A 14,590-nucleotide genomic window follows, 5' to 3' on the forward strand; every position below is an offset into this window, starting at 1 on the left:
TGAAGTACTCAAAATCTATCAATGAGAAAGCACTCTCAGTAGGTTGTACTAGGAGAAGAAGGTTTGGAGACCATTAGCATCCCTTTGTATCCTTTTGATCATGACTTCATTGGAGCAAAACAGATTCCTTGTGATTATGGAAATTTTAATAAGTTTAGACTACATAAGTACCCTTATCAACAGGCTGTTCTTACCTGTGACTGAATAGCTGAAGTGTAATTGATTGTTGAAAGAATGTTTAATTTTTTTAATTCTGCCTTTTTTCTGGATTAACTGAACCACAAAAAATTAGCTGCAAATAGTATTTTATTTCGTCCAAGACAAACATGGTCAAATTTGAATGACCCGAGTTCCAATCTGTGGGAGAAATTTTATAAAACTGGCTACCACTGAAACAAGTATTCATGTGCAGATGAAGAAAATCTGTGATCAATTAACAGAAAAAGCTCAGACTTATCAGTTTTAATTTAATGAGTTTAATAATGTGACAGTTTTGATTTAAATGATTATTTTTCAATATGTTAAAATCATAATTTTCTCTAAGTTTGGCTATCAAAATAATATAAAATTTTAAATAAAGAAGACAAAGTAGAGAGTTTCCCTTAATTGCATTCAGTGATGAATGTTTTATTGAATATTTTGATTTTATATAATAAATGCATGAGGTTAGAATTAAATGAAGATGCTTTCCATTTGGTTATTAGATGTTAGTATTTTGTCAATTGTTAAGCAAATAAAAATTATTGTACTGATAAATAAATCTAGCACTGTTTCTGTTTGTTTATAGTTAACATGAGAAAGCTTAAGAAGGTGTAATGGAAAAAACATCTCTGTCGAAGATTTTGTTAAAAAAACTGGTTGATATTTATATTCCATATGGGAGAAAACCATGAATATATATCCATATAACCAGTCATTAGCCAGTATTTTAATGTGGCTGAACTGCTAGTGTTAGATAGTCTTATAGCACTTTTTCTGAAATGAAGCTTTTTAAATATTATATGTAGCAGTGAAGGCAATGAAATATTTTTATACTGTGTATTTGCTTAAGGAGGATGAAGAAAATTTGCATATTAAAAAAAATTAAATAGAAGGGTTTTATCTTTTGTAATTCATATTAAATATTTGGATTATACCACATTTAATTACAAAGTATTACTATGTACTTTTTAAATTATTGATATATATATTGACTTTAACATACAGTTGATAAGTTCTTATAAATACTGAATTTTCTATTTATAGGAAATTTTGAAATATTCTTGAACAGTAAAAATTTCTGGGCATTATTGTCTTCTGGGACACTATTTGTAGCTGTGCTGTTTTTATTAAATCCCACTGTGGTATGTAATATATTTTTTAAACCCGTAACCTGTGTCTTATTTAAAAGTAGACTGAAAGAAAACTGAATAGCAATAGAAAAGTATTTAATATGTTGATCATTAATCTAGTTCTCAAGTTTGTAGCTTAAGCCCGAGACAGATATGTTTAAAGAAAAAATGCCTTTTTTTTTTTCATGTTTCTTTTAATAAATAGAAACCTGCTTATATTATGCTTATATTAATTTTAATAGGGGATTGGACTAATTTAGAAGAAAGAAAACTAAAAATTATAATGATTAAAATTTTGCAGAAATTTCTGCTTGTGAGTGCTCAAATTTTAGAAATCACAGCTTTATACATTTTCTGCAGAACACTCTGGTAACTTTTCTATAACATGTTCTATGTCTCTTTAGGAATATAAACCTTTAAAAGGACTCTTAAAGAATTATCTTCTAGCCTTGTAAAACAAAACAGAAATCAGAAGAGGGGCATATAAGGCCCTTTTATTCAAACATAAAATTAACAATGACCCACCTTGGCTTACAAGAAGCCACTCACTTATGACCTAACAGAATAACAACAAATGTTGATTTCAAGGTGTGGTACATTAGCCTAATGGCTCACAGAATACTTTAATGTGTAGCAAGAGCTCTGGTTTGTAGTAAACCGTCGAGACAAGCCTATCACAGCACAACGTGGCCATGAATAGGCAGACACACTCTAAAAATAACTTCCAAAACTCTTGCTTAAATAGCATTTCATTCTACCTTAATCTGAATAAACTCTTGCTATCTCACTTACATTCTGGCATGAAAAGCGTCGGTGAAAAAAAAGAGTACTAGGAAAGTCTTAAAATGAACTATTAAAATGAACTTAAAACTTAAAACTTAAAATGAACTATTAGTTAAAAATAAATAGATAAACCTCACACATGCAATGCTTCATATGCATTTTACTGTTTTATGATAGCTATTATTATCTTTCTTTCTCTTATATATATATTTTGTACAAAACTTGCTCAGAAAATGTAAAACATTGTTATGTACCTTTTTTTTTGTGTGTGTGTTTGAAATATGCTTATTTTTGCCTTAAATGCAATTATTTTTTATTTAATAAGATAATGATTATTATAAAAAAATTAGCTTTCAGATAATATTTAGTTTTACGTGTGCAGTTTTAGTTCAGCATGTAAATCTGTTTTTTTTATGTCGCTCGTTTTTCAGTGTGCATAAATGTTACCACATTTACTTGCATATGTTAGCATCTTTATATTTTAGAAAGTATTATTTATTTGCAGAACTTAATTCTTGAATTCACCAAGTAGACTCATCCAAAAAAATGGCCACATCCTGGAATTTTGTGAATTGGTAGTTTTTTGCATATGTATTTCAAAACTTTCTTTAAGTCCTTTGAAATCTGAGCTGGGATACTCTCTTGTCTGTGAGGTAAAATTAGAAGTAGAGTGGACATAAAATGTAAGATGGGAAACAAAGGTTCTGGAATGTATATTTTAAAAGTTATACCTTATATGATTCATTTATTGACTTCATCTGTTCTGAGGGCCCACTAACAGCTGAGCAGTAAAGTCGCTGAACACTGGTGATTTGTCCTGGGTCTAATTCTACATGAACAGGCTGGCTGCATAGCTGTTTATGTGGTTTCCCCATGTATAAATTGGATACGAACAGTTTACCTTAGAAAGTATTCCACAAAAGTATCCCTCCCATTAGGTAGATATCCCTTACATGCTTTGCCATAATCAACTAAATGAACCAAACCAATCATCCATCCTTGCAGCTTTAAGGCATTGGCCCCACCATGATTTGAGTGCTTGGAAACATTCATAGAATTCATTTTCTGTCGTATCTGATGGTTATTCTGCATAATCCTTTTAGTGTCTTTGGCTGTCAAAACTTTCGAGCTTTATTTAATTTTCGAAAGTGAAGAGTAATTGCAGAATAGTGAAGTGGGGTGAGTAAAAGAGAATGACAATTGCAGGAGTCAAAAACCTATGGACATTGAAGAAAAAATGAGCCATGCATAGTATAATGTAAGATATCTGTTTTTCTTCATTTCAAGGTATGTCCATTTAATCTGTTTACTGAGATGCCTCAAAGCATTGTAGTTAGAAGTCTTTTTCATTGTTCGCCTTTATGAAGAAAATTCCTTGTAGCTGAGCCCTTTAATGTAAAAAAAAAAAAAAAAAAATCAGTAGTGTTATGTTACTGTGAAATTAATTCAGTCTAAATGATATATATTTAATGGATGCTTTCTATTGAATTGATTGTTGTTTCAGGTCATTCATTTTCAGTAATGATCATGGAAATGTAGTTTGGGTCATTTTCATATCACTGAACTCTGCACATATAAACCTGCTGTTTCTTTTATTCACTTGTCAGAAAACATATATATTTTGCTGCATTGCAGCTTATTTTCCATTCATCAATTAAGACTTGCTGACAAATCTTGAATAACAAACCGAAGACTTCACAGAGTTATTAACTGTGATCTTCAAAGTTTTATTTATGGATACTTGCCACATTTACTTCGGTAATCTTGAATGAAGGGCATCAAGAACTTTCATTATTGTCAGTGGATATTATTCCATCTTTTACCGCAGGACCAACTAGTAGGTGAATATGATGCATACCTTCATCTACTTTTTATTATGTTTGAGAAGTCTGTGTTGCCTTCATTCACAGTTTGAAAGAAATTTTCATGTAAATTCTTTATTCCTTCTAGTTAGTCATAATGTCAGTCATGAAACAGGTTGAACACAATTTCAGAGCAGCTTATAAGGTAGTTTTATAGAGATATTAGAGGTGACATCTAGTGGTGAAGTTATCTGCCATACTGTTTTGTTTTTTGAGACAGGATAATATCTTGCCCGAAATTATTTTCGCTCAAACCGTATATAAAGGCATTACATGTTGGGAATGGACTCTCCTAATCATAGGGATTGAAATAAACTCTTTCTTAGTCTTTCCATGTTTCAGAAAGTATTGTTGAAAATGAAAGCATGAAATTTTGTGGGAGTAGTCATCGGACTTTAATACACGAAATATGTACAGTAATCCAATATCACTCCACTCTCTTCTTGCAGGAATTATCCATCAGTCACTAAATACAATTAGATGCTCAGAGTTCTCTCTTTTCTTGATGTCATTTAAAATTCAGCAATGTACAGTGTGGATTAGCAGATGTATACAAAAGTATTTTTATGAAAAAGTTCTGTAAATAGACTTTGAAAAACTTGAATTTATTTTTTATTAAAGCATAAAAATCTTATAGTAAGAGTGTGTTGAAACTCATATTATGATAGTAAAACAAATTATAACTTTCTCCTTTTATTTTCATATTTGCTGATAACAAAATTGGTGCAGTTTAGAAATTAGTTAAAAGGTTTAACTCCTGAATTGAATTAAAAAAATATTAGGCCATGGAACAATCACTCCCATGAGCAGCAAAATTTTGAGTCAGCTTTAAATAAGGGAATGAATGTATTTTTAAACAGTTTTGATATAGATGTTATGTAAAAATAGTTAAATGAAATCTTTTTTTGTGTGTGTGTGTGTTTCTTTATGTTTCTTAACCATGGATGAAAAGATATGATCTTGCTACTAAACTTACATAGTATAAAAATGCATGTAACATCTAGTATATCAGAACTGTTTAAAATACATTCATTTCTTTATTTAAAATTGACTCAAAATTTTGCTAGTCATGGGGGTAGTTATTGAGAATGAGGTTTACGTTGGCTATATGAAGTTTGAGGATCTTGTTACTGAAGCTACATACTTAGTATAAAATGTGTGTAACTGCTTTTTAAATAAATTTTAAGGATTTTTCTACTGTAAATATACTTTTAGATATGGGGTGATCTAAAATTAACTGAAAGAGTAAAAATTAAATTATTCAAAAAGTATAGATAATAACATAATGTGGTTTTACACATAAAGAAAGGATATTTTTTAATAATGAAAAATTACGTTGCTGGAATAGTTACATTTTTAATTTAAGTCACAGGTGGACAGAGGATGGCCGACTTTATTAGTCATATTCAAAGAAGTTATTCACCATCGTGTGATTGGAATTACAACTCAACTCTCTTAGATGCTGTAAAATGTTACATGCTATGTCTGACAGCCATCATATTGAACAGTTGTAATCCTCGCTGCTTTGAGAACTGTGCTGTGTCACTGTGCAAACTTCTGACACAACTGAAGCAAAATTGAGGGTGAAAAATGTAACTAGTCTGGTAATTAAATCTTTCATTATTTAAAAAAAATACATGTCTTTCTGTGCATTTCTGTGAAAACTGCATTGTGTTGCTGTCTATACATTTTGAATTATTGAATTATTATTTTTTCAGTTACTTTCATTCACCCGATTTATGTTTTCTGCAGTTGATACAAATGCTGAAAGTACTGAATTGCATCTGAACTAAGAGCCAGTTACATAATGCAGTCTTAATGTAGCATTTTTTATATTGATTTTCCTAATAGTTTAATTTTCTTCTTGTCCCAGCCAGAAGGAAGTGCAGTCACCACCACCTAGAATTGCATGCAATATTCAGTGTTTTACAATCTAAATTAAATCGCATTGTGGAACATAGATGTTGCCATAGTGATCTAGACTGTAAAACGAGTTCACAATAGGCAGCCTTTGTACAGACTGCTAGCCATTGCAGTTCTCATATGGCCTGGTGAGAATTGCAATGGCTAGCTTTGGTGCTAAAATTGCAAAAACAAAGCTAATAAATGGTTCACTCTTATTGTCAATGATAAGTTTTGTTTCTGTCTTGAAGCTGATAGTTTATGGATGTGCGCCTGGTAACACTCTGGTGTAAGTATGGATCCCAGTTTCATTTGAAACTGCCAGATTTCCCATCAGCTTTGCATGATGGTATAGGTTGTTATTGCATAAGACAATAGGTCACTTGTTTTATGCAACACAGGCATACTGTTTGCTGCATGATATATTAGCAAGGTTCTCAAATACATTTTTTTACCATAATGTTATCTGCAATCCAATAATCCAGTGTAAGATTTTCAAGAATTACTATCATCTGAATATTTTATGTAGCTGAAGGGGAAACCATATATATATAACAGTTTGTAAATTCTATTTCACCTCTGTATCTTCAATCCTTTAAGGGAGAGTAGTTTTTGTATTGAACAGTCTGTATAAAAGAATATATAATATTGAATACTGAAATCAACATTTCAAAAATTCTTTTAATTAAATTGATGGCTATTCTGGCTTTAGAAGAATATTAAGTTTCTGTAAATATACGTCATTAAACAATGTATTTTAATTGCATTGTAGACACAGCTGGCTGGCACCAGCATTACATCCCATGTTAAAAGCAGTGTCTATGCATGGCATAGTCTCTTCCTGGCCATTATACTGCTTGATAGTTGTAAATAAAAACTGTGTGTCTATCTACTTTTAGAAACCAATGTATTACTAATGCTATCTCGTTCTTATCATTATGTGTTGTACTGTTTTCTTTTAGATGACTGTAGTCGGATCATCAGTTGTTGGTTCTTATATGTTCTTGTTATTTTATGATGATTTTATTGGGACGAGACTTGCATATATTGTGATAAATGTTGTCAAAAGAGCAGTTTCAGAAAACCTTGGATTTGCTTCAAATGATTATCCTTTTCAAGTAAAGGGTAGGTTTTATTTACTATTGCTTACTTTATGAAAATATTTTTGAATGAACACACTTTTAACCTTTCATTCACACATAAATTTTTAATTTCTTTCTTTTAAATAATTTGTTGCAAGATTTTTTTAGGTGTTTCTGTGCTCTCATTCAGCAAATGTTCAAATATCCCCCATAAATGTAATATTATGCATATGTGTGTGTGTTGGTGTGAGGAATGTTCAAGTTTTAAGCCTAAGTGTGATGCAATACTTGTAGGATTACAAACCGCGAGGAAAGGATTGCAATATTTTTTGGACCTACTAAAAGGGAAGTACATGCAACAAGTGTTATTTATTTGATTTTTGAGAGGCTGTTAATAATATCAATCAGTGATATCATTTAATATTGAAAATATCAAACATTGTTCAATAATTAAGTTCTTGGCAAAAAAAAAAAAAAAAGCCATGACAAGTAAGTATTCATGAGTGCATGATTGAACTGTATGGTGATAGGGTACCTTCCTATGGTACTGTTGAAAGGTGAGATGTGATATTTAGGCAAGGGAGAGTATATCTCGAAGATGATCCCAGACCAGGACGCAGTGTGGATATGACTGTTAAAGAAATGTGGGCTAAGTCAAGGCTTATGTGATATTTATTCAAGGGAGAGTATATCTCGAAGATAATCCCAGACCAGGACACAGTGTGGATATGACTGTAGAAGAAATGTGGGCTAAAGTCAAGGCTTATGCGATAGTTTCTCAAATTGTTATGGAAGTGTAGTAGAGGGAAAATTCTGCAGGAAAAGCTGGGATTGTTGAGATCTGTGCCAGAATTTTTATGCCTCAACTGAAGAGACATTGGGTTCAATATTCTTGATAACTTTCTGTAATAAATACTGATAAAAAATTTATTCTTGGATAGTGACAGATGAAGCATTGCTTCAGCTTGTGACCCAGCAATGAAACAAGAGCATGCTGTGAAAATGTAGCAGATCTTCCTAACTCGACAAATTAAAAATCCAGAAATCTGCTGATTGGATTTGGTGCATTATTCTTTTGGAAAAAGAAAAACCTCAGCTTATTATTTATATGCCCCTTAATACCACCGTAACTGATGTTTATATGCTAACCTCTTGACTCATCTTTGACAAGTCCTAAAAGAAAATATGTGGCAAACTCAGCAACTGTGTGTTGCTTTTACAAATTTGTCCAGCACATAGCACTCATATTTTCCAGACTTCCTTTTAGCAATATAAATTTTAGCTTTTCCCTCATATGCTGTATTCACCAGACTTAGCCCCAAATGAAGCTTTTACCTGCTTCGTTTTACAGCGACAAAAATAATTTGAATTCTGTGACAAAACTTTTTTTTTTTTTTTTTCTGGAAACCAGACCTTGACAATTTGATTGCTGTATTAAGTGCATTTGAAGTTAATGGTTGTGATGTTGAACACTAAGGAAATGATGTTAAACATTTATCTCATACAAGTGCATCAGGTTTAAAATTTACCTCATGCACCTAAAGTTTATGTACAAAGAGTTTCCAGAAGAAAAAGTGTCTTCATGAATGTTTGCTCATATCCTTGCAATTTAAGCAGATTTACTCTTTTTAAAATATTCTTTTTCAGTATCTGCACATTAATCTCAACGTGCCTTCAGTAAGAATTTTGAATCTTTTGTTTCCTTTTGGGCATTTAAAGTTCTGTATACATAAAAGTAATTTGATTCTTTATTTATAGATAGTAACAGTAGATATTTAATCAAAATTGTCATTTATAATGATGATTCAAAAAATCTAACTTAAAGTGATGAACTGCATAATATTAACCATCAAAGTCAGCATTAAAAAAGTAATATTATTTATTTATTTTTACACATTTTTTGGTCATTAAAGTCATCAGTATGCAAGTAGCAGTTAATTAGCTTTTGGGTATCAATTAAACAATTATTTGTTGAATTACTATATTTTAGAAAAGAAAATCTGATATACTTTATGAGAAATAAATTTCAGTGTTAAGAAGGATTGTGGCTCATAAGTTATACAGCCCTGATGAGCTGAAGTCAGTATTGAGGAAACATTAAAGCATGAGATTCAATTAACATAATGCTAAAAACACTAAATTGTAGATTAAATACATTTCACGCCAGGCCCGTTTTGGAAATATATGTAATGTGAAAGTACATTTTTGAAATTATCAACTGTAATTAGATATTAATTGATTTTATCCAAAAATACCTGCATCCCAGTAAAAACATTAATTATGTTTTGTGGCCTTGTTCCCTTTCTAGAATTAACAGTTCTTCATTTTCATAGCTGTTAATATAAAAATACCAGGCTTTTTTCCAATATACAACATAACTTTGGATAAAATAATAAACCAGCGACTGTCTGGTTATCCCAATTTTTTTATCAAAAATTAATTGATTTTATTCAAAAATGCATTCATTCCAGTAGAAACATTGCTCCCCCTTTTTTTGTTGTTGTTGTGTGTGTGTGTGTTTTTGTTCTTTTTTAAAATTAATAACTCTTCAATTTTTGTAGCCATTAATTTAAAAATACCAGACATTTTTTTAAATATAAAGTATAGCTGTGGGTACAGTAATGAAAATCTGGGATTGTCTAGTAATTCCAGGTTTTTAAAAATGAGTAATGTTTTCTCATCTTTAAAAAATTTTGCCTTATGAAAACATGGATGTTAAAATCTTTTTTAAAAGAAATTCTATAATTTTTTTCTCTATGTATAGAAATAATCTTTGATTCACATTCTTCTTAATTTGAAATCTTGATGTTATTCATAATATTGTGAATGCCTTAAAACAAGTTCGCAACCTTTTGACTAACGTGTACCATCTAAACAAAATTTGGAAAACCCTAGTATCACTACTACATTTTAAATGATTATTTTTCAGTTTCTGAATAGAAATGTTTAAAAAATATATATATATTGCCATTTGCACAACCTATTAAATATTTGTATTAAATATGAGGTTAAAAATTGGTTACCATTTTAATTATCAAAATTTCAGTTATAATATTTTAATTCTAAAATTTAGTGTGAAATTTGGGCCTGTTTAATAGAGATCTATTTCTTTATGTCTGGTCTTATTTCACTTAGTTTTAACCATAAATTAGGTTCCAATTTAAATTTTGTTCTGTATTTAGTTTTATCCTCTATTTAGCACAGTTTTATTAAAGAATCGTAAGATAGAATAGCTGTGAAATCTGTATTTAACAAGTTAAAGAATTTGCTTATCTCAAATAGAATACAAATTAAAATTAACAGTCTTTACAAATATTTAAATCGTAGTGCTGAAATAAAGAACTTATATAAGTTTTAAATATATTCAAGATTACCTAGTAAGCAATATTATCAGCAGTATATTCCATAATAAAAGTAACATGCTAAAAGAATGAAGCATAAATACAACATTAGAGCAAAATCTTTTTAAGACTTCTGTATCAGAACATAAGTAGAATCCTCTCTCACCAATATATAGCTTTTGGTGCTCCTTTGTTTCTGTTGTTGCCAAGTTTCATTATGTGAAAGTTACACAAATTTATTCTAAGAGTTTGATCTCAGGAAATTTCTGACAATTGTTCTTTTTCTTCACGACATAAAATTCAGGGTTCGTACGGTCCTTAAAAGTCCTTAATTTTGGCCAAAATCAGCAGAAGGTCCTTAATTTTAATCATCTGAAATTTCTGTCTGTTTTTACGATTGTCATTTTGAGTGTGAATTAGCATTTTGAGGAATATTTTTTGGCGATTCACTGCTGTATATAAGGTTATCTTTTGAATGGTTTCATGAGTTATAATTTTTTTCTATTTCTAATATAAATGATGGGATACTCGAGTTTCTAAGCAAGAAGTGAAACATAAGCCTTTCGAAATTCATTTTTTCTATTAAAGAGCTCTTAAACAACTTTTCGCTTTTGGGGATGTGAATTCTTTTATTAAACGGTTCTAAATTTGGCGACTTTTCAACAGTTTGGCAATTTTAAGATTAGCTTCTATAGAAACTTTTTAATTCCAAAGTCTGAGAATTTTTCAACGATTTTTTTTTTTTTTTAGAAACATCGTAACATTAATAAATTTCATTAAAATAATGGTAATATATTGAAATTATATTTTAAAAATAACATTAAAATAAAACATTTTTATTTTTTTCTGTCATATTGTAAAGTTTCATTTTGGCAACTTATTATACAATATTTTAAATGTGAAAAATAAACAAGGTATAATGCTATAAAGCCCAATTTATGAAACAGCTCTTAGCAAAAGCAAAATTAGCTATGTAATTAATTAAAAAATGTCTTCTTTTTAATTTTTTCATAGTAAGAGTTTTTCCCATGTAATTGTCTCAGAATATTCAAAATTCTCAGAATGTGCATCAGTTTCCTCTATAAAATTAATTTTCTACTTTTTCCCTCCTATTTTTTCCCAAAATATTTCTGGCTTTTTGCTGTTACAGAATTGGTAGGGATAATTTTTCTTTAGGATTTTACACATTGCAGCTTGGAAAGTTTAGAATTTGAAGGCAAGATTTATAGACCCATGATTCTAGAAGATTCGAGAAATATATGACAAAATGAAAAATGTCTCCATGGTATCGACACGTAATGGATGTATTTTACAGAAAGTTTGCAATGAATTTCTTAATTTTTGGAGAACATCTGGAAGAACAATGAAAACATAACATTTAAATGTTTTACTTCTGATACAAGAATCTTAACATATTTATCTTCTCTTTATTTTCTCTACTTTTCACTAGACAGAAGCATGGAAAATATCAAAAATGCTTCTGATTTTATCACATGGGCAGGCATTATAGAAAGGAATTTTTTTATTAATAAAGAAATTGAAAACTTACAATTTAAAAGATTCATCTAATATTTCTTAATGCATCATACACATAGCTGGCACTAGGCATTTTCCCACCTGATGCAATCTCTGTGGATCCTAAATTCTGTTGCCTAGTGCCTTTCTAAATTCTGCTTCCAATGTCTGCTCTAAATTCTAAAAGTTTTGCCATTTCTAGATTTTGTTGTTTGGTGTGTCACTAAATTCTGGAAATTCTGCCACATCCTAACCGGCCTTTACTATGTATATTTCATATTGCTTCTTAATGTTCATATTACTAAAGAAATAAAATTAGCCACTTTTTCTGTACTTTCTAAATTCATTTAGTGTTTTTTAGAATAACACAAATCTTTAATTAAATCCAAAAATTCTAAAATGAAAAAGAAACGTGTTGAAGAAAGAAACTGAATACATAAAGGAAATTATTCTTCAAAGATATGTGCAATTATTATTATGTAAATTACCCAATTGTTTATGATTTCAACCTTTACTATAATTCTCCATTTCTATTTCCTCATATGATAGAGTTATTGAGTGAGATTAAATTAAAATTAAATTGTATAATCTTTGACCACTAGTCCACATTATTAGTTTGAATTTGACTGTTGTTTAATTACATCACCATGAGCTGTAATTGATTTTGTTAGAATCAGAACATGCCTTTATGTTTGTTCTAAGTTCTTTTTAAATAAGAGGCTTATTTAAACCTTTGTCTGATATTGTAGTTAATTTCAGACATAGTGATAATGTGCTTCACGCCTGTCGGGAGTTTTGGACTATAACCCTCATAGGTACATTGTGGAGAGGTTGACAAGATAAAGACGCAGAAACTAACAAGAGCATTGATTTGCATATTGAGACAAATCGCTAATTGTTAAAAAAGATGCTTAAAGAGAAGGAAATTGATATAAACTAGCCAAAATGTTTGGGAAGGCTTGAAATTAAAATGACAGATAAATATTTTGTTGACTGTTGTTGTTACAAAACATAAATGTTCTGTAGCTTTTAATGCGTAATTATCTTAATATCATTTAAGAATCTGTGTCATAAATTACATATACTTTAAACTGTGAAATTTTATTAAATTTTGATTTAAATAGGACTTTTTTAACAAATATTGTAAAAAAATAAAATTTAATAGTGGTCATGTAAATCCATAATGACTAAGATTATCAAACTACCTAATTTAATTATTTATATCTAACTGCTTATCCTAAAAAATTATCTCTACATATTAAAGCGAGTTATTGCCTTTCATTAATACTCACTGTGGTCACAAGATAAATTAATAAAAATGTAAAAATTCAAGTAAAACATGTTCTATGCATCTACTTAAAATACTACAAAACAACTTATCACCTCTGGTGCTTTAATGGCTTATTGAAACCTTAAAGTATATTAACTGGGTTATAACTCCTGGAACTGTACACGAAGCTACAACACTAACAGAACCTGACTAACTTTCAACACTTGCCAACCTTGCCTACATCAGGCCTTTCAGGTTTGTTCTAATCAGCAGGTCTCTCTCTAGACAAGCACCAGCTGTGACAACATTCAGTTTTTCATTAAGAATCATGCTGATTATGATCTTACTTCTCATTTTAACCTATGCAGTTTGACAAAAAATCTACCTGATTGTTTACTAAACCTCTAGACTGACCAAGTATGTGACAAAATGAGACACAACAAAAATCAACATAAAGCTAACTTTTAGCAAAACTTAAATGTCACTTATCTTCTTTCAAATATGACCAACAATTATAAGTGTAAAATATTTAATTCTACTTGATAAATAGCTTAAAGTTAATTTTATTTTTAAACTTATTAACAATTATGTTAATTAATTCATGTTTAGCAATAATGCGTACTACTTAAGGATCTATTTTATTTTTAGGATGGTATTGCAAAAGGGAAATTCAGGCATAGATAATATCTTCAATTGAATTTATTCAGTTCCCATTTGCTCATAGGTCCTTAATTTTTTTCATTAATGGTCCTTAAAAGTTCTTAAAAGTACTTAATTTCCGTGTGCAGAAATATGTACGAACCCTGAAATTTCAGGTACATTTGAACAAAGTGGACTTCTAATCCAATTTTCCTTCTCATAATCCTTGGGAAAATACGTGTTGAAATTGCAATGAAAAACAATGATTTTTAATATCGGATGCTAATTCATCTTTTATTTACAAAAAAGCGCAAATTCATTTACTTGCGCTTTTGCAGCTGAGGATGATGGTTCAGTAAAACTACCTAAACTAGTCCTATGAAAATTTGAAATTAAAATGCTGATTTTTGTTGTTTGACTTCTAAATTAATGCTTTTCATATAATCTGCAGTCAGCGTAATGAAGTTTCAAAATTTGTTTACTTGAATAATTTCCTTCTGGACAGACAATTTGAATCTGATCTGGTAACATATGAGAGAATATGAAATACCAGTTCCTGTGTCCATGTATTAATTGTATAAAGGGGTGTGAGAAAGATTGTAAAAACAGTGTGCATTTAGATACAATAACACACCGAACAAATATTAATTTAGATGTCAAACAACAAAAATCAGCGTTATATTTTAAATTTTCACAGGACTATTTTCATGGTTTTACTGAACCATCATCCTCAGCTGCAAAAACACAAATAAACGAGATAAGATATAATGATTAGATAAGATAAGAAAGCCTGGCCAAGACATAAGCCACTGGTGCCATCTGTTGATGAAACCAGAACTAAAACATATTTCTTTAAAGGCTGAAG

General features: G+C 29.9%; 1 protein-coding gene across 2 annotated transcripts in view; it reads left to right on the forward strand.

The window, feature by feature from the left end:
- LOC118189993 (transmembrane 7 superfamily member 3-like) overlaps positions 1-14,590 on the forward strand; it is a 128,546-nt gene that overhangs the window by 99,678 nt on the left and 14,278 nt on the right. For both annotated transcript variants that reach the window (XM_085808887.1, XM_085808888.1), the window contains exons 8-9: positions 1,246-1,343; positions 6,841-7,003. In XM_085808887.1, the coding sequence (XP_085665013.1) occupies positions 1,246-1,343; positions 6,841-7,003 (261 nt within the window). The remainder of the gene's footprint in view (positions 1-1,245; positions 1,344-6,840; positions 7,004-14,590) is intronic.

This window comes from Stegodyphus dumicola, chromosome X2 (assembly GCF_044657685.1).
Source record: "Stegodyphus dumicola isolate Sdum_Otavi_A_Nest chromosome X2, ASM4465768v1".
Classification (NCBI taxonomy): Eukaryota; Metazoa; Arthropoda; class Arachnida; order Araneae; family Eresidae; genus Stegodyphus; species Stegodyphus dumicola.